The 19,143-nt window shown below is 45.9% G+C and overlaps 1 protein-coding gene across 10 annotated transcripts in view; it reads left to right on the top strand.

Annotated features, from left to right (window-relative positions):
• Positions 1-16,044, top strand: part of LOC118387580 (nuclear factor 1 A-type) — a 236,119-nt gene extending 220,075 nt beyond the window's left edge. For all 10 annotated transcript variants that reach the window (XM_052527429.1, XM_052527435.1, XM_052527438.1 and 7 more), the window contains one exon: positions 11,445-16,044. In XM_052527429.1, coding sequence (XP_052383389.1) covers positions 11,445-11,459 — 15 coding nt within the window. In that variant the 3' untranslated portion in view covers positions 11,460-16,044. The remainder of the gene's footprint in view (positions 1-11,444) is intronic.
• The last annotated feature ends 3,099 nt before the right edge of the window (positions 16,045-19,143 follow it).

The following is a 19,143-nucleotide window of genomic DNA, read 5'->3' as shown; positions in this document are numbered from 1 at the left end:
CTGTGTTTGCTCAGGCCTGCCAATCCGGCGCTCTGCGCATTATTAATTTGGCCTGGCGCTGAGGACTGGGACTCTGAGGCCTGTTTCTCGAGCACACGCATACCCACACGTGCACACACACACACACACTCCCCATCTGGGTGTTTGTGAGCCATTGTTTGAGTATGTATTCAGGACGCCATTTTTCGCCAGAAAGCTCAGCGCACTTGGTGATGATTAGGTGGTCATGATTGTATGGGACACTGGTTTTAACTCCCCTACTCTTACCATAAGAGCCATGGAATCTTAAGTGGACACAGTTGTCTTATCTAATAAATAACCCGTTTTATTGCGGAAGGACAAAGGGCCTGCAGTAGCGCTGTTGCAATCTCTCTGTTCTTCAGACGCCCATAGAAATGCCCTTTGAGGCAGAGCCTCTGGACTACTAGCGGCTCTATGTGCAAGCGGCCATTTTCCCTCTGCCGTGCATTCCGTCAATGTCAATTTTGTCTGTGGGGGGGGGGGTAGTCTGATAGAGCCGCGATATTAAAGCCCCCGACATAAAAAGGCTCGAGATGGACAGTGAGGGCTTCGCTATATTAAAGTGTGTGACCCCCACAGCGGGAACTTGTCTCACTCACACACACCCAACACTCGGCCCCTAGTTTCTAAACCTCCCTGTGGCTCCAAGGACAAAAGTTACCCATGGCGGCCATTGTAGACAGAGAGAAAGGGATAGAGGGAAGGAGGGATTGATGGAGGGAGAGTGAGAGAGAGAGATGTGACTGTAACAGTAAACATTCCCAGTCCGCTCGCCATGGAAACGGAAAGGGGGGTACAGTCGGGACGGTTGATTGAGGGGCCGTTGTTTGTGTGCCTGTGCCCACTCTCCATACCTCCTACCCCCCTTCCCCCTCTCTCATTGGCAGCTTTTTGGGAGAGTGGGTTGAGGGTGATGAAGGCTATACCAATGAAAGAAGGGGGATATGTGTTAAAGAAAAGCCAAATAAAGAGTGTGTGTGTGTTTGATGGGCACAGTGCCCGCGGGTCAGTGCAGTGTAGGGGGGTGGGTGGAGGCTACCATGGGAGCCAGTGTTGGTTGCCCCCTGAGACCGCTGGTGCTTAGCACCACACTGAGGACCCCGTGATGCCCTGCTCTCTGCCCGTCTATCATACAGTTCTCACACACCAGACACACACGGCCCGCCCCTTGTCATCCTGGGTAGACACATACGCCCCCTATATACAACATACATACACACACACACACACACACACTTGTCCTCCTCTCCTCACCCTCTTACCCCCGGGCTAATCCAACAAAGACATTGGTACACACACGCAGCCCCAGTCCCATAGTAACGGCACTCCTCAGACAAGTCACACAGCCCTGCAAAGGAGAGACAAAGGGTGGAGTAAACTTTGCGTACGTTTCACGCTGGCTAAAATTCACAGACACACACACACACACACACACACACATCCGTAGTCTACAGTTGGATAGACTGGAGAGGGTTGATGAAGTGCCTCTTGCGTAGTGTCAATAGGTCTGGGATCACGTTCAGATTCATAAGCAATGTTTCAATCGGGGAAGGAGTTTATAGTTTGAGATATAGGAGTGTGCAGCGTGATGTGGAGAGTATGCTTGCAAGTACGTGTGTGCGTTTGTGTGCGGACCCCTTTTGTCTTTGCCGTGTGTGTGTGTGTGTGTGTGTGTGTGTGTGTGTGTGTGTGTGTGTGTGTGTGTGTGTGTGTGTGTGTGTGTGTGTGTGTGTGTGTGTGTGTGTGTGTGTGTGTGTGTGTGTGTGTGTGGGCAGTAAATTGAAGCAGCGAAGACAGTAGCCCTGGCTGCCCAGTCCTTTAGTTCCCTCTATATAAAGGGCAAGCAGAACAGAACAGACAGATAAGACCTTTAATAGGCTCTTGTACTTCGTGTCAATTTGCTCCCAGTAAAGAGTCTACTGCGATGGCCCACAAACACCAGCCAGCATCATTGTGTTGGCACACACACACACACACACACACACACACACACACACACACACACACACACACACACACACACACACACACACACACACACACACACACACACACACACACAGACAGTCGCCTCACAGCCACTTCTCTTAATAAGGGCTGCCCCTACACTTAAATTGAGGGGATAAATGTGTATGAAAGTTACAGGTTTGCGTCCTATAAGTTGTTTATTTTAGGGCTATCATAAACATAATCAGCGTGTCATGTGTAAAGTCATGTTAGGAGATTTTTATTGGGGGTCATGACCTGGTTGAACCAGCAGGGGGAGATGCTCTGACCTGTCTACTCTCCCACAGTAATTCTGATGCATATTCTTATAAGCAGACCTTGTCTAAGAGCCACCTTTCACTCATCAATGCATCAATGTAATATTACAGCATCCACAGACCAGGAATAGCTAACGCTGCTAATAATGCTCATGACGAAGCATTAAAATACTACTCATTTCACTGATAGTCAGCTAGTTTGAGGTGTTGGTTCTAGTGTGCACTGAAAGAGACCCGCAGGATATCATAGGTCAAAAGTAGTGGCCTATAAAGGGAACAGGGTGCCATTTGGAACGCAAGCATAGTGTAAGGTGAAGTGTGTTGCAGTGTTGCTGATAGGTGTGCATGTAAATAAGTCCGCGGGGTGAGTGTCTGCTCATCCCTCAGGGAGCTGTAAATGATGGAGGGAGAGGAAGAGGACAGAGACGGGAGGGGCGGCAGAGGGGAGATGAATGGGTAGAGGGAGATGTGGAGGCTGGGGGGGGCAGAGAAGGGATGAGATGGAGAGAGGGGAAGACGGAGGTGGAACGAGTGAGAAACAGTGGTGGAGAGAATGGCGGGGCTGGCAGAGAGGAGGCTGGTGGCGGAGAGGGTCGAGGTGGAATAATAGAGGGGTAGAGGGAAGGGACGTGGGGCGCGAGGGAGAGGTGGTTTCATAAGCGCACCACTCTGGGTGCTGGGAGCTGGTTTGCATTACATGAGGCTGAACTCCTCCGAGATGACACTCGTCTGCAGGCACTTTACCCAGCGGCCTGAGTCAGCACTTCTCCACGTGATGAGATTACTGGTTCCATTGAAAGGGAGTTTAAAGGAACAGGCTAAGATCCCACACCACACTCTTTCCCCGGGTGTGTGTCCTTTCTCCCAACTCCCCGTCTCTTCTGCTCCTCTCTCGCTCCACACTGCGCCACGCTTGACTCCATGACTCAAGTGTGAAGTGTGTGTGTGTGTGTGTGTGTGTGTGTCTGTCAGTCTGCGCGTGTGTGTGCGCGCCAACCCATCCATATGAAACTAGCTTCACCTTGAAGGCGCTCAGATAGGACACCCAGACAGATGAGCGCAGAGCGGCTGTCTGTTACCTGCTGCTAGCGTCGTACTGTGCACACACACTCAGTCACGCACACAGATACGCGCGCACACACACACACACACAGACAGCCCCAGAGCAAACAGCTGCAGAGCAAGAGTGTGAGGGTTGGAATCCCCACCTTTCTCTCTCCCTGGGTCTGTGTGTTATTTACTGTTCCAACCCTGGGACTCTAGGTCTCCCTCTCTCTCTCTTTTAAATGTTTACATTTTTCTTTCTGTCATCCCTTCTCGCTGTCTCTCCTATTAAATAGTTGCCCTCACCACCACCACCACTTTTACTGGTCTGGTTGTGTGATTTCTATCTATCTAGGCCCCAGAGTGAAGGTAGAAGGAATGTCCTGAATAAAGAACAGGGCACAGATTCACAAAAACCTTCTTAAGAAGAGATCTCTTCTTAACTGCCATTTTCTCCTTAACTACAGACTTAAGAAGGAAGCTGAGCAAAGTTGCTATTCCTCAAAAAGGTTCTTGGAAATGTTCTTGTGCTATTTCTTATGTTTCTCCTTCAGCAAAACGTTAAGAAGAAGTCAGATTCTTGAAAATAAAGTTATTGCAAATGTTCTTAATTCCAAGACAGCGAAACCTTTGTCTTAAACTGGACTCCCGAGTGGCGCAGCGGTCTAAGGCACTGCATCCCAGTGCAAGAGGCGTCACTCTCAGTCTCTGGTTTGAATCCAGGCTGTATCACATCCGGCCGTGATTGGGAGTCCCATTGGGCGGCGCACGATTGGCCCAGCGTCGTCCGGGTTTGGCCGGGGTAGGCCGTCATTGTAAATAAGAATTTGTTCTTAACTGACTTGCCTAGTTAAATAATAAAACAAAAAAAATTCAAACTAAGGGCAGTGAGAGAAGGCTCATGAAAGCAATTTAACATGTTTAATTCACTCACAAAATGAATCTGAAAGTTTCGATATTGATTATTTCAAACACAATAACATGTTTTAGAACAGTAATCTCAGAATGAAATATGCTAACGCGATTGCCATTGCTAGCTAGATAGCTAGCTGAAACGGTTGCCTAGCAACAAACATCTCAAGAAGATTTATTTGTACGGAAAAAAATCAGAAGTTCGTAAGAAAATCATTCAAACTTAAAATATTGTTAAGGAATTGCACTTACGATTTGCACATTTTTTCATTAGAAGCTTCTTACGTTTTTGCATAAGAAGTTTTTTGGTGTGAATCTAGGCCCAGGCTGTAACCACACAAAAGAAGAGCTGTCGTTCTCCAAACACCCAGGTCTGTGTCTTTACAGTTTTATGTCTCATTCAGGGAGGGAGGGAGGGAGGTTAGAGAGACGGAAGGGAGAAAGAGAGGGGTATGGATTGAGTGAAAGAGAGAGGGCGAAGGATGGAGGGGAAGAGAGAATGACTGAAGTATGGTCTTTGTAACAAACACCAGTTTGTGTTCCGTCAGACCACCGAATAAAAACAACGTTGCTTCTATTTGCCTCCCTCACGACGGACAGCGGGCACAGGGGTCATTCCCTGGGGTCATTCCCTCTTTCTCTATCTCTGTGTGTGTGTGTGTGTGTGTGTGTGTGTGTGTGTGTGTGTGTGTGTGTGTGTGTGTGTGTGTGTGTGTGTGTGTGTGTGTGTGTGTGTGTGTGTGTGTGTGTGTGTGTGTGTGTGTGTGTGTGTACATGTGTGTGAGGTCACTAGTGGCACACGGGGGGGGGTCACAAAGGGCCATTTCTCACCCCCCCTTGTGCCCGCTCGGGCCCCACAACACATGGCATTGCTCATCCCCGACCGGGCATCTGGTGGGCATTCCTGTGGGCACTGGAACACACCACAGTGTAATGGTTAGAGTTATAGTGGAGCCCCAGGGCACCGGTTCCAGCTCCAACCACCCCAGTCTAGCCTAGCAGAGCAACACATGTCCCCAATAACATCTTCCTCTGGTTCTACTAACAAGACACACACTGGTAACCAATTGAACGTGTCCGTCTGCTACTTGTGTGTGTGTGTTTCTTGCTTTCTTTCGTCATCTCTCGCTCTCTCGCCCTCCCCCTCTCTTGCCCTCCCCCTCTCTTGCCCTCCCCCTCTTTCGTCCCCATCTTTTTCTCTCATTCTAGGCTTGTAGTACTGTGCCCTGACACAGTGTCTGAGTATCTGTATTCTAAATCACAACTACCAGCACCAGTCCACTGTGTGGTAACACTACCCCACTGTCCACACACACACACACCGTCTGGTCTGCAAGAGCCCGTCTCCCCAGGACAGGGGGAAGGGGGGCGGGAGGGAAGTAGTGAAGGAGGGATGAGATGAAAAAGGAGTCGGGGGGCTGAAAGTTACCAGTAGACAAGGATGGGGGAGGGAGGGAGCTGCACTGCAGAGAGAGATAGAGAGAGAGAGAGAGAGAGAGAGAGAGAGAGAGAGAGAGAGAGAGAGAGAGAGAGAGAGAGAGAGAGAGAGAGAGAGAGAGAGAGAGAGAGAGAGAGAGAGAGAGAGAGAGAGAGAGAGAGAGAGAGAGAGAGAGAGAGAGAGAGAGAGAGAGAGAGAGAGAGAGAGAGAGAGAGAGAGAGAGAAAGAAAGAGAGAGAGAGAGAAAGTGAGCGAGGCAGAAAGTCCTAGCGTCAGCAACTTGTATTGATTAAAAACTAACCTTCCAGTCTTCTCTGCCGCCGAGCAGCAGCGTGCGCAGGCCCGGCAGTAGAATTTCAACGAGTCACGAGCCAGCACACTCACAGGCCTGGGCGGGCAGGAAAAGAGCGGCTAGCAACGTGCAGGAGCACACACACTGACTCGCACACAACGCACAGGACAGACACCACACACATAATATACACAACGCACAAGCACACACTCAAACAATGCCTTCATTTGAAACACCAGGCCTTTCATTTTAGCCTTGGGCCATTTCACCCCTCTAGTCCCGTGACTTAGTTTGATGCTTCTTTCCGCTATATGGAATACTTTATGTTCAAGATGATTTCATTCCTTGTGTTTTGAGTACATGTGTAAGTGAACCAAAAAGGAGAGATGCTAGTCTGTTATTTGCTCATATTGTTTGCTTTCGTGCATTGAAACCAGCGGTGTAGACAAGGTTTGTTTCCATGTGTGTGTGTGTGCGTGTGCGTGTGTGTGTGCGTGCACGTGTGTGTGAGTTCCCTCTGAATCAGTAGCACAGTGTCTGCGGCAGCGTCTGGCTGCTCCGAACTCACGGAACAGTGATAAGGGAGAATACAGCGGGACAGGAGAGAAGGAGTGAGGAGAAAAGAGAAAGAGGGAGAAAGAGGCCGAGTGAGAGAAGAGAGGGAGAAAGAGGCAGAGTGAGAGAAGAGAGGGAGAAAGAGGCAGAGTGAGGGAAGAGAGGGAGAAAGAGGCCGAGTGAGAGAAGAGAGGGAGAAAGAGGCAGAGTGAGAGAAGAGAGGGAGAAAGAGGCAGAGTGAGAGAAGAGAGGGAGAAAGAGGCAGAGTGAGGGAAGAGAGGGAGAAAGAGGCCGAGTAAGAGAAGAGGGAGAAAGAGGCCGAGTGAAAGAAGAGAGGGAGAAAGAGGCCGAGTGAGAGAAGAGATGAAGAAAGAGGCCGAGTGAGGAAAGGGAAGGAGAAAGAGGCCGAGTGAGAGAAGAGAGGGAGAAAGAGGCCGAGTGAGGAAAGAGAGGGAGAAAGAGGCCGAGTGAGGGAAAAGAGGGAGAAAGAGGCCGAGTGAGGAAAGGGAAGGAGAAAGAGGCCGAGTGAGAGAAGAGAGGGAGAAAGAGGCCGAGTGAGGAAAGAGAGGGAGAAAGAGGCCGAGTGAGAAAAGACTGAGAAAGAGGCCGAGTGAGAGAAGAGAGGGAGAAAGAGGCAGAGTGAGGGAAGAGAGGGAGAAAGCGGGATACACAGGGAGGTAGCCATGGGCCGGGTCTTGCGAATGGTAGCATGAACTTCAACTTGGGGCAGTGAGGAGGGAAGTTGAGAGAGGAACGGAGGGAGAGGTGTCAGGGCTCTTGCTCACTGGAAATATGAACAATGGAGAGAGCAATAAATATGGCATTTCACTGAAGGATGTGAACACCACCACCATACACACTCAATTCAATTTAAGGGGCTTTATTGGCATGGGAAATATATGTTTACACTGCCAAAGCAAGTGAAATAGATAGTAAACAAAAGTAGAATAAACAATTAAACATTTCAAATGTCATATTATGTCTATATACAGTTTTGTGAGGATGTGCAAATAGTTCAAGTACAAAAGTGAAAATAAATAAATATAGGTTATATTTACAATGGTGTTTTGTTCTTCACAGGTTACCATTTTCTTGTGGCAACAGGTCACAAATCTTGCTGCTGTGGTGGCACACTAGAATTTCACCTAATAGATGTGGGATTTGTTTTTGTGTTCTTTGTGGGTCTGTGTAATCAGAGGGAAATACAGTATTTGGCCCCCTTGAACATTGCGACCTTTTGCCACATTTCAGGCTTCAAACATAAAGATATAAAACTTTATTTTTTTGTGAAGAATCAACAACAAGTGGGACACAATCATGAAGTGGAACGACATTTATTGGATATTTCAAACTTTTTTAACAAATCAAAAACTGAAAAATTGGGCGTGCAAAATTATTCAGCCCCCTTAAGTTAATAATTTGTAGCGCCACCTTTTGCTGTGATTACAGCTGTAAGTCGCTTGGGTTATGTCTCTATCAGTTTTGCACATCGAGAGACTGACATTTCTTCCAATTCCTCCTTGCAAAACAGCTCGAGCTCAGTGAGGTTGGATGGAGAGCATTTGTGAACAGCAGTTTTCAGTTCTTCCCACAGATTCTCGATTGGATTCAGGTCTGGACTTTGACTTGGCCATTCTAACACCTGGATATGTTTATTTGTGAACCATTCCATTGTAGATTTTGCTTTATGTTTTGGATCATTGTCTTGTTGGAAGACAAATCTCCATCCCAGTCTCAGGTCTTTTGCAGACTCCATCAGGTTTTCTTCCAGAATGGTCCTGTATTTGGCTCCATCCATCTTCCCATCAATTTTAACCATCTTCCCTGTCCCTGCTGAAGAAAAGCAGGCCCAAACCATGATGCTGCCACCACCATGTTTGACAGTGGGGATGGTGTGTTCAGGGTGTTGCTTTTACGCCAAACATAATGTTTTGCATTGTTGCCAAAAAGTTCAATTTTGGTTTCATCTGACCAGAGCACCTTCTTCTACATGTTTGGTGTGTCTCCCAGGTGGCTTGTGGCAAACTTTAAACGACACTTTTTATGGATATCTTTAAGAAATGGCTTTCTTCTTGCCACTCTTCCATAAAGGCCAGATTTGTGCAATATATGACTGATTGTTGTCCTATGGACAGAGTCTCCCACCTCAGCTGTAGATCTCTGCAGTTCATCCAGAGTGATCATGGGCCTCTTGGATGCATCTCTGATCAGTCTTCTCCTTGTATGAGCTGAACGTTTAGAGGGACGGCCAGGTCTTGGTAGATTTGCAGTGGTCTGATACTCCTTCCATTTCAATATTATCGATTGCACAGTGCTCCTTGGGATGTTTAAAGCCTGGGAAATCTTTTTGTATCCAAATCCGGCTTTAAACTTCTTCACAACAGTATCTCGGACCTGCCTGGTGTGTTCCTTGTTCTTCATGATGCTCTCTGCGCTTTTAACGGACCTCTGAGACTATCACAGTGCAGGTGCATTTATACGGAGACTTGATTACACACAGGTGGATTGTATTTATCATCATTAGTCATTTAGGTCAACATTGGATCATTCAGAGATCCTCACTGAACTTCTGGAGAGAGTTTGCTGCACTGTAAGTAAAGGGGCTGAATAATTTTGCGCGCCCAATTTTTCAGTTTTCGATTTGTTAAAAAAGTTTGAAATATCCAATAAATGTCGTTCCACTTCATGATTGTGTCCCACTTGTTGTTGATTCTTCACAAAAAAATACAGTTTTATATCTTTATGTTTGAAGCCTGAAATGTGGCAAAAGGTCGCAAAGTTCAAGGGGGCCGAATACTTTCGCAAGGCACTGTATGTGTCTCTAATATGGTCATACATTTCGCAGGAGTTTAGGAAGTGCAGCTCCATTTCCACCTCATTTTGTGGCCAATGTGCACATAGTCTGTCTTCTCTTGAGAGTCAGGTCTTTCTCAATAGCAAGGCTATGCTCACTGAGTCTGTACATAGTCAAAGATTTCCTTAATTTTGGGTCAGTCGCAGTGGTCAGGTTTTCTGCCACTGTGTATTCTCTGTTTAGGGCCAAATAGCATTCTAGTTTGCTCTGTTTTTGTTATTTTTTTCCAATGTGTCAAGTAATTATCTTTTTGTTTTCTCATGATTTGGTTGGGTCTAATTGTGCTGCTGTCCTGGGGCTCTGTGGAGTCTGTTTGTGTTTGTGAACAGATCCCCAGGACCAGCTTGCTTAGGGGGCTCTTCTCCAGGTTAATTTCTCTGTAGGTAATGGCTTTGTTATGGAAGGTTTGGGAATCGTTTCCTTTTTGGGTGGTTGTAGAATTTAACTGCTCTTTTTTTGGATTTTGATCATGAATGGATATCGGCCTAATTCTGCTCTGCATGCATTATTTGGTGTTTTACGTTGTACACAGAGGGTATTTTTTGCAGAATTCTGCATGCAGAGTCTCAATTTGGTGTTTGTCCCATTTTGTGAATTCTTGGTTGGTAAGCGGACCCCAGACCTCACAACCATAAAGGGCAATGGGTTTTTTCTGTTCCTTTTGATGTGGTAGAAGGCCCTTCTTGCCTTGTCTCTCAGAACATTCACAGCTTTGTGGAAGTTACCTGTGGTGCTGATGTTTAGACCGAGGTATGTATAGTTTTTTGTGTGCTCTAGGGCAATGGTGTCTAGATGATGGAATTTGTATTCGTGAACCTTTTTTGGAACACCCATTATTTTTGTATTACTAAGATTTACTGTCAGGGTCCAGGTCTGACAGAATATGTGCAGAAGATCTAGGTGCTGCTGTAGGCCCTCCTTGGTTGGGGACAGAAGCACCAGATCATCAGCAAACAGTAGACATTTGACTTCAGTTTCTAGTAGGGTGAGACCGGGTGCTGCAGACTGTTCTAGTGCCCTCACCAATTAATTTATATATATATATATATATATATATATATATATATATATATATATATATATAAAATTGGCACACACAAAAATAATCCCTGGGGGGGTGAGACAGGGATGCAGCTTAAGCCCAAGCCTCTTCAATATATATGGATGCGGCTTAAGCCCCACCCTCTTCAATATATATATATATATATAGGGTGGGGCTTAAGCTGCATCCCTGTCTCACCAATCTGCCAATTTTTCCCTCAACACCACTTTCCATAATTGTATATAGCAGGCCTTCATGCCAAATTGAGTTTAAACTTTTTTGAAATCTACAAAGCATGAGAAGTCTTTACCTCTGTTTTGGTTTGTCTGTTAGTCAATTAAGGTGTGCAGGGTGAATACGTGGTCTGGCGTACAGTAATTTGGTAAAAAGCCAATTTGACATTTGTTCAGTACATTGTTTGCACTGAGGAAATGTACGAGTCGGCTGTTAATGATATAATGCAGAGGATTTTCCTAAGGTTGCTGTTGACGCATGTCTCATGGTCGTTATTTGGGTCAAATTTGTCTCCACTTTTGTGGATTGGGGTGATCAGTCCTTTGTTCCAAATATTGAGGAAGATGCCAGAGTTGAGGATGATGTTAAAGAGTTTAAGTATAGCCAATTGGGATTTGTGGTCTGTATATTTTATAATTTAATTTAGGATACCATCAACCTCATAGGTATTTTTGGGTTGGAGAGTTTGTATTTTGTCCTGTAGTTCATTTGATGTAATTGGAGAATCCAGTGGGTGTTGCTATTTGATCATGTATGGCTGAATTTCATGGCTGAAATTGTTCAGAGAAGAAGGCACAATGTGACTGGCTGGCTGGAGAGTATAGGAACACCATGGCAACTAGGTACTAAGTAGAGAGAGAGAGAGCAACGACTCTTGAGAAAAAGGCACTGCGCAGGCTGACGTATCAGACACAGGACATAACAATAGGACTTACTGTCTGCTTAAATGAACTTTATCTGAAATGTATGCTCTTCTTCTCTCCCTCTGTCCTTCTCGCTGTTTTGCAGTGGTACCTGGGATAAGGACTCCAGACCCCCTCGCCGCCCGCTGGACAGATCGCTGGACCCCTACTTTCTCCCCTGAGTGCGACCCGACCTGAACCGACCAACACCCCGCAAACGTGCCCACGTCTGACAGAGAGAAGCCCAACACCACGCCCCCCCCAATCTGTCACCGTCTCCTCATCCCCAGCGCCTGAGAGACTAGAGCATCAGCATGGCTACAACAACCCCCCCCCTCCCCCCAGAAAACAAGAGGAGAGCTACTCACTGCTAGATACACTATATATCTATATAGCCCATATATATCCCCCATTCATGGTTGGTTTATATGCCTATATTCCTATATAGTACCAGTCACCTCAACTGTTTATTGGAAGAGAGCTAGCAGCCTATATATCCTGGGAAAGTGCACGTCGTCTTGTTCCTTTTCTTTCTTCTCGTCCACCCCACTTTGCCACGGAGGGGGCATAATCATGTGACTAAATCAAAGAGCTTCCCTATACCTTTCGTCGTCGTAGCCGAACTTTGAAGAGGGTCCGGCGGGCGAGAAAGGGACAGAGAGCTATGCGTCCTGTGTACGTGTATGTGCCGAAACGAGGGGAAGATCAAAGCTCTTGTTTCCTCTCCGTCTTTGCCCCCTTTCCCCCTCTCTCTGGTTATTTCCGGACTCTGTTGAGTTTGTTGGGGGATATTGCCCCTGGTTGGGTGGCTCGAGGATGTGGAGGTTTTAGCTGGGTCGGATACCAACCAGTTAATACCTCTCCCCCCCACCACCACCCCCCCCACCACCACCATCTATCCACACCCCACCCTATCCCACACTCAACCCTGAGGAGGGACTCTCCCCCACAGCCATACCAAGAGGCTGAAGGCCTTCACCCGGCCACATGGCTTTTCCAGGGACATCTAGCAGTGCAAATGGAACCCCATGCAGAGGAGAACAACCTACCAACCGTCACACCGTGAACTCATAGGGCAGGGGACGAGGGAGGGGATGGGGTATTGATGTTTAATATCGGTCAATCGGGTGACATATTGAAGCTGGTAAATAGGCTGCAACGAGAAGAGAAGTATTTCAACGAGAGGCTTGTGAGAAAATAACTTCTGTCTGGGAGGCTTGTTCATGTTTCATTTTTGTATAAAGGTAATTTCAGTTCTTTCCGATCAACCCACAAACTAACGGTCTGTACGATGCTATACAATGCAAAGGGCAGGTAGAAGGTCTGTAATTCTACTAACTGACTAGACGGGAGACATCCGTGACTTACGTGAACAGTGGAATATTGAATTGAGGAAAGTGCAATTTCGTTGGATAGCGGTTGGAAAGTTAAATGTCTTTGTAAGATAGGTCGTTGAAACAATTGGTGAAAAGTATATATATTTTTCTTCCTAGTCCTTTCACACCTCCGGGACTCTAAAATATCGGGGTACAAAAAAAAACGTCAATTAGAACGATAGCCTTGTGAGAAAATAAGGGGAGCTGTATTTTTTGTTTGTTCATCTTGTAAATTTGTTTGTATTGTAGAACGAAAAATCCCTTTAAGAAATATAATTTTAAAGCATCTCTTGCAGCTTTTGACTGCGATTCATTTTTTTTTTAAAACGCAAAATGATTAACTTATTTTAAGAAAGCACATGATTTTAAATAAAGAATTAGCGGCTTAAATTCTCATGAGGCAAAATCCGGAACAACTTTGTTGTAAAAATTATATTATATGGGCGTCCAAGTTCTGGTTTGATTGGCTAGACCTTCTCTAAGCCTTGTCCAATCGGAAGCACTTATTCCTGCAGTTGGCTTATGGGCTGGGGATGGAAGTTCAGTGAGAAAGAGAAAAAGCAGAGGGACCCTCTGTGAGCATTTGTGTTGCGAACACGTTGATATCTACATGAAGGCAAGATCGCAACCAGACGGCGAAGCTTTTCAGTCGCTTCGCATGCAAATTACCATTTTATTAAAGTTTTTGTTTTTGTTTTTGTTTCCTATACTATACATACTATATATATACACTCTTATGACCGACTCATCCACTGTCGATCAAAAACGTATTAAAAATATTTTAAAAATCAACAAAAAAAACTGCATGTTCTAGTGTTAGTGACACATTTTTACATAGATTATGTAGAGTTAGTGAATAAAGACACTATTGTAATCCCAACATCAGGCACTTGCCAATAGTCTATATTTGTTTGGCCCCTCGAGGCTTTTTTTTTTTTTTTTTTTTTTTTACTGCTGTCCTTCACAATCAACCAGCTGAACGTCTTTAAGACTCTTATTCGCTTCTCATCATTTCGGAGTCGTTGTTTCCTATTTCGTTCCCTCTTGAAATGATCAGTTCTCGTTTCTTCTTAAAGTATATATATTTTGTTTGTATGTTCTCAAATTGCACGAAACAATTGTTCCTCATCAATGTGCCTTGAGCGATGGTCTAGTCCCGAGTTGTTGCACAATGTTCCAATGTGGAGAGTTACATCCCCCCTTTGGATTTATTAGTTTCATCCCCCACCTCCCATTGTGTAGGAGTGATCACAGTTGTAATACTGATAAGGAACATGAAATATAATGAAATTGCTGGTTATAATACGCAGTATTACATCTGCTATTGGAAGACCTCTCAGGCCCGTATACAACAGTGCTTTTTCTCTCTATGATGCAACATGGAAGTGCTGTGTGAGTACAGGATCTGACATACTATGTCTGTCTTGTACTGCTGTTAAACGAGGCCAGAGTCAATCACCCTGATAGGGCCCCATTTTTAGTCGTTCAGTGAGTAGGAATAGAGCGCTTAGCTTTGTATCTTGTAGATAGTTTAGTTAACCCCCGAGCCGCCCCCTACTTGAAACCCATTTTTTTGAGAACGTTGAGAATACTAGTCTATTGATATTTATGGATGTTGCTGAAATTTCTAAATGGAAACGACCTTTTTGTTTTGGAGTCTTCCTGTTTTTTTCTTGTTGTTTTTTTTCCCGTCTTTTTTTTCTCCCAGAAGTGAATAATGAGAAAGATATATGCAATACCTGCTTGCACTCATGTAGACATACACTAGTCATTTTATTTAGTCGTTATTTTTGGGGTGATCTTTTTCATTTTATTTTTTATAAAGTTAGCCTGCACTTGACTGGCTGCGTGGTTGGGGGTCGGTCCATTTGGCAGACCCACTCATGGAGAACAAAGGTTTCGCAAAGCCTAGTCAGCCTCGCTCGGGTACTTGACTTTATTTGTATTCGACACGTACAAGATGACCGCAAAATATAGTAAGGTTCTCCTTTTTGTATATTGTTGGTCACAAGCAAGCCTTTCAACAAGTCAAACTTCCTCTCCATCACAAAATCCCCATTTTCGACAGACTTAAGAGATATGACGTCCAACAAGAACAAAACTCCCACTTTCTATACCCTTTACTTCAAACTGACTTCCAAATTGCATATATATGAATTGTTTATCTGTCTATTACATATATCATTTTTAAATAACGACAGTTTGAGTATTGGGAAGCCTTTCCCAAGGTGTCCAACGTGATGGTTTAGTAGTAACACTTGCGTGGGTTGTGTGTTTCATTTAGTAGGACCGTTTTTGTTTTGTCTTTGTTCTTGCCTACCCTTTAGCGATGAGTTGGGCATTACTTTCTTAATTATCTGCACTAAAATATGAAATAAATGACAATAGTGAGAATTATTGAAAAACTGCTTCCAGGGCTTTAAAAGAGTGAAGGGGGGGAAAAAAACAATTGCACGGACATTTTTGTCACAAAACCTTGTTGTGGACAGCCTAGCATCTAATCAGCAAGATTTGGCTGTGTGTAAAATACGACAAAATTGCACCCTTTTTAAAGAAAGAAAGAAAAAAAGAAAGACTAAAAGCAATAGTTTGGGCAGTCTGTTTTTGTTCTTGTGTTGTGTGTGTCGTTTAGTTATGGGTACAGAAGTGGAGGAAAGATGTGGTGGTGATGATGAGAAAGAGAGAGAGAGAAAAAAGCTATAGAGCAAAGCAAGGGCCTAAAGGCCTGACTGTGGGAGACGTGTTGTTTGTATGTTGTATAGTTTTATTAATTACACTGATTTTAAAGCTGCCCTATTTTATAATGCAGGACTTTTGTAACATTAATTAAATGAGGAAAAAACTAGTGTTGTGAATTCTCTAATTGTTTGTATTAAGGCCACATTAATAGAACTGGTTTTGTTTGTTCCATGGGAACTGGATTTAAGTTGAAAACTTTCCTGTTTCCTGTTTCCTGTTTCCTTATCTTTTTCTTTTTTTTCTTTCCTTTTTGTATGTATTTAAGGACTTGTTCTTCTTTTGATGGTATAGCGTATTCCTATACTTAAAAAGTATAGGGTATTGAGGTGAAAAGCCCATTGTAAATGGATGTTACAGTATGCTATATGTTGAAGGTTATTTGTTGCATCAGTGTTGATGAAGCTAAATCTAGGTAATTCTGAGGAAATTGGTAAGAAGAGTGTTTTTGTTTTTTTAATGCATTTAAAATTTAGTTTAGGCAGAAGACAATGACATAGACAGCCAAAGGATGCCCCTATTATAAATGCATCTCGGCATCTTTTTTTTTGTGTTCACCATTCCATGCAGGAAAATAAACAGCTTGATATGCAACATGGTTCTTTTTCACATATTTCTTTCCTTGTCCCACTCTCACCCACTTCCTCACCAGAAACCGTGGGTCCTCTCAAACCACTTCCCATTCACACGCTCACGTGCGGTTCTTCATGGCATTTGCAAAACACACACACAGTCCACATACACACGGCTCTTGTCTAGATAGAGGTGAGTTGTTCATGTATTGTCCAACTTTTGTAAAACTTTTCATCAAGGCTATGACCAGTCTATAGACTGGCGCTGTGTGGGAAGGTGTTTGGCATAACCTGTACATCACTTATCTGCAGTCAACCCTCTGCGCCCTGTAAAACATACTGGGGACCTCGAAAAGGTTATGACACTGAGGCGCTTGATGCTTAACCGAATCATCAAAATGTCATTCACATTTGTGCTAAAGGAGAACCTTTTTTGAAAATCACATCCTCAAATGGGAGTTTACAACATAACCCACAGGGGCCTCGAACACTACTGACATTTTCCGTTCTAATACTTGGCTTCCCTCTCCTTGCGTTACCATATCCTAACCATTATCACACCATTCACCAGACCCATGGGCATCAACCACAAAACATACACGCCTTTAACTCACTCAGGATGGCTTGGCGAAGAGGAGGCTTTCCTTTTACATAACCCACATCTTATTTTGAGCTTCTTATTCTCAACATTTTGCCAAATACTCCTCCGGAGTGTCTCAAATCTAGTTAATGAAAGATAGAACTGGTCAATATCATCCAGTGCAGGGTGGAGTACCAACACGTGCCTGGCAATTGTCAACGGACTCACTCGATCTCTGTAATCATTTGACAGACCACCTTAAGCCACACCTGAATGGTTAGCCCTATGTGTAAAGTGCCATACAGAGTCTCATTTGTTAGCCCACAGAGTCCAATAGTTAGGACCCCTAGCACTCTTTAAAAACTATTACCATATGAATATGCTGCTCATGTTGGAGAAGTGGGGCAATCCAAGAGAAATAGAGGGGGAACAAGCGGCTCATTTTGACGATCTGTCTAATCTGAGGCTACAAGAGGAGTGCTCACATCGGCCCGTTCCCTCCCTTTTCCATCCACTCACATCGGCCCGTTCCCTCCCTTTTCCATCCACTCACATCGGCCCGTTCCCTCCCTTTTCCATCCACTCACATCGGCCCGTTCCCTCCCTTTTCCATCCACTCACATCGGCCCGTTCCCTCCCTTTTCCATCCACTCACATCGGCCCGCTCCCTCCCTTTTCCATCCACTCACATCGGCCCGTTCCCTCCCTTTTCCATCCACTCACATCGGCCCGCTCCCTCCCTTTTCCATCCACTCACATCGGCCCGTTCCCTCCCTTTTCCATCCACTCACATCGGCCCGCTCCCTCCCTTTTCCATCCACTTTTCCCTCCCTTTTTCATCCATTCACATCGGCCCACTCCTTCCCTTTTCATCCACTCACATCGGCCCGTTCCCTCCCTTTTCCATCCACTCACATCGGCCCGTTCCCTCCTTTTCCATCCACTCACATCGGCCCACTCCCTCCCTTTTCCATCCACTCACATCGGCCCGTTCCCTCCCTTTTCCATCCACTCACATCGGCCCGCCCCTCCCTTTTCCCACTCACATTCCATCGGCCCACTCCCTCCCTTTTCATCCACTCACATCGGCCCACTCACATCGGCCCACTCCTCCCTTTTCCATCCACTCACATCGGCCCACTCCGGCCCACTCCTTTTCCATCCACTCACATCGGCCCGCTCCCTCCCTTTTCCATCCACTCACATCGGCCCGCTCCCTCCCTTTTCCATCCACTCACATCGGCCCTCCCTCCCTTTTCCATCCACTCCCGGCCCACTTTTTTCCATCCACTCACATCGGCCCGCTCCCTCCCTTTTCCATCCACTCACATCGGCCCGCTCCCTCCCTTTTCCATCCACTCACATCGGCTCCCTTTTCCATCCACTCACATCGGCCCTCCCCTCCCTTTTCCATCCACTCACATCGGCCCGCTCCCTCCTTTTCCATCCACTCACATCGGCCCACTCCTCCCTTTTCCATCCACTCACATCGGCCCGCTCCCTCCCTTTTCCATCCACTCACATCGGCCCGCTCCCTCCCTTTTCCATCCACTCACATCGGCCCGCTCCCTCCCTTTTCCATCCACTCACATCGGCCCGCTCCTCCCTTTTCCATCCACTCACATCGGCCCGCTCCCTCCCTTTTCCATCCACTCACATCGGCCCACTCCCTCCCTTTTCCATCCACTCACATCGGCCCACTCCTCCCTTTTCCATCCACTTTTCCATCCACCATCACATCGGCCCGCTCCCTCCCTTTTCCATCCACTCACATCGGCCCACTCACATCGGCCCACTCCCCCTTTTCCATCCACTCACATCGGCCCACTCCCTCCCTTTTCCATCCACTCACATCGGCCCGCTCCCTCCCTTTTCCATCCACTCACATCGGCCCACTCCCTCCCTTTTCCATCCACTCACATCGGCCCACTCCCTCCCTTTTCCATCCACTCACATCGGCCCACTCCCTCCCTTTTCCATCCACTCACATCGGCCCGCTCCCTCCCTTTTCCATCCACTCACATCGGCCCGCTCCCTCCCTTTTCCATCCACTCACATCGGCCCGCTCCCTCCCTTTTCCATCCACTCACATCGGTTAGGTTCTTAGTTCCATCCTCACGGAACGTTAATATCTGTTATGACCAGTGGTGGGGTCGTTACCAAAAAAAGGTTATATATTACCTATATATTACCTAACACAAGTAGCCCAATAATGACAGACACAAGCATTTCCTGTACTACATTCCCAGCTACAAGCTTGTTCAGCTCTCCCTGGGGTACAGGCTGTTCTCCTGATTGATTAAAATCCAGCCTTGGTTGTTTGGATGAGGTTGGCTTACAGTCATCTTCAGCAGCAGTGGTCAGGCCTCGGGGGTCTTTTGCTGCGAGTTTTGTCTTGGCCTGTTTCTTTTCCAGGTGCTTCGAGTGATTTGAAGTTGCGTTTTCAGCAGTGGAGAGGTGTTTCTCGCCTTGGCGCAGTTTACGTTTGACAGTTACATTCTTATCCTTTTGTCCTCCTACCTAATCAATGTAATGGGAGTA

This window comes from Oncorhynchus keta, chromosome 1 (genome assembly GCF_023373465.1).
Source record: "Oncorhynchus keta strain PuntledgeMale-10-30-2019 chromosome 1, Oket_V2, whole genome shotgun sequence".
In the NCBI taxonomy this organism is placed as follows: Eukaryota; Metazoa; Chordata; class Actinopteri; order Salmoniformes; family Salmonidae; genus Oncorhynchus; species Oncorhynchus keta.
The sequence above is the reverse complement of the archived record's forward strand: the minus strand, read 5'-3'. Positions and strand labels throughout refer to the sequence as shown.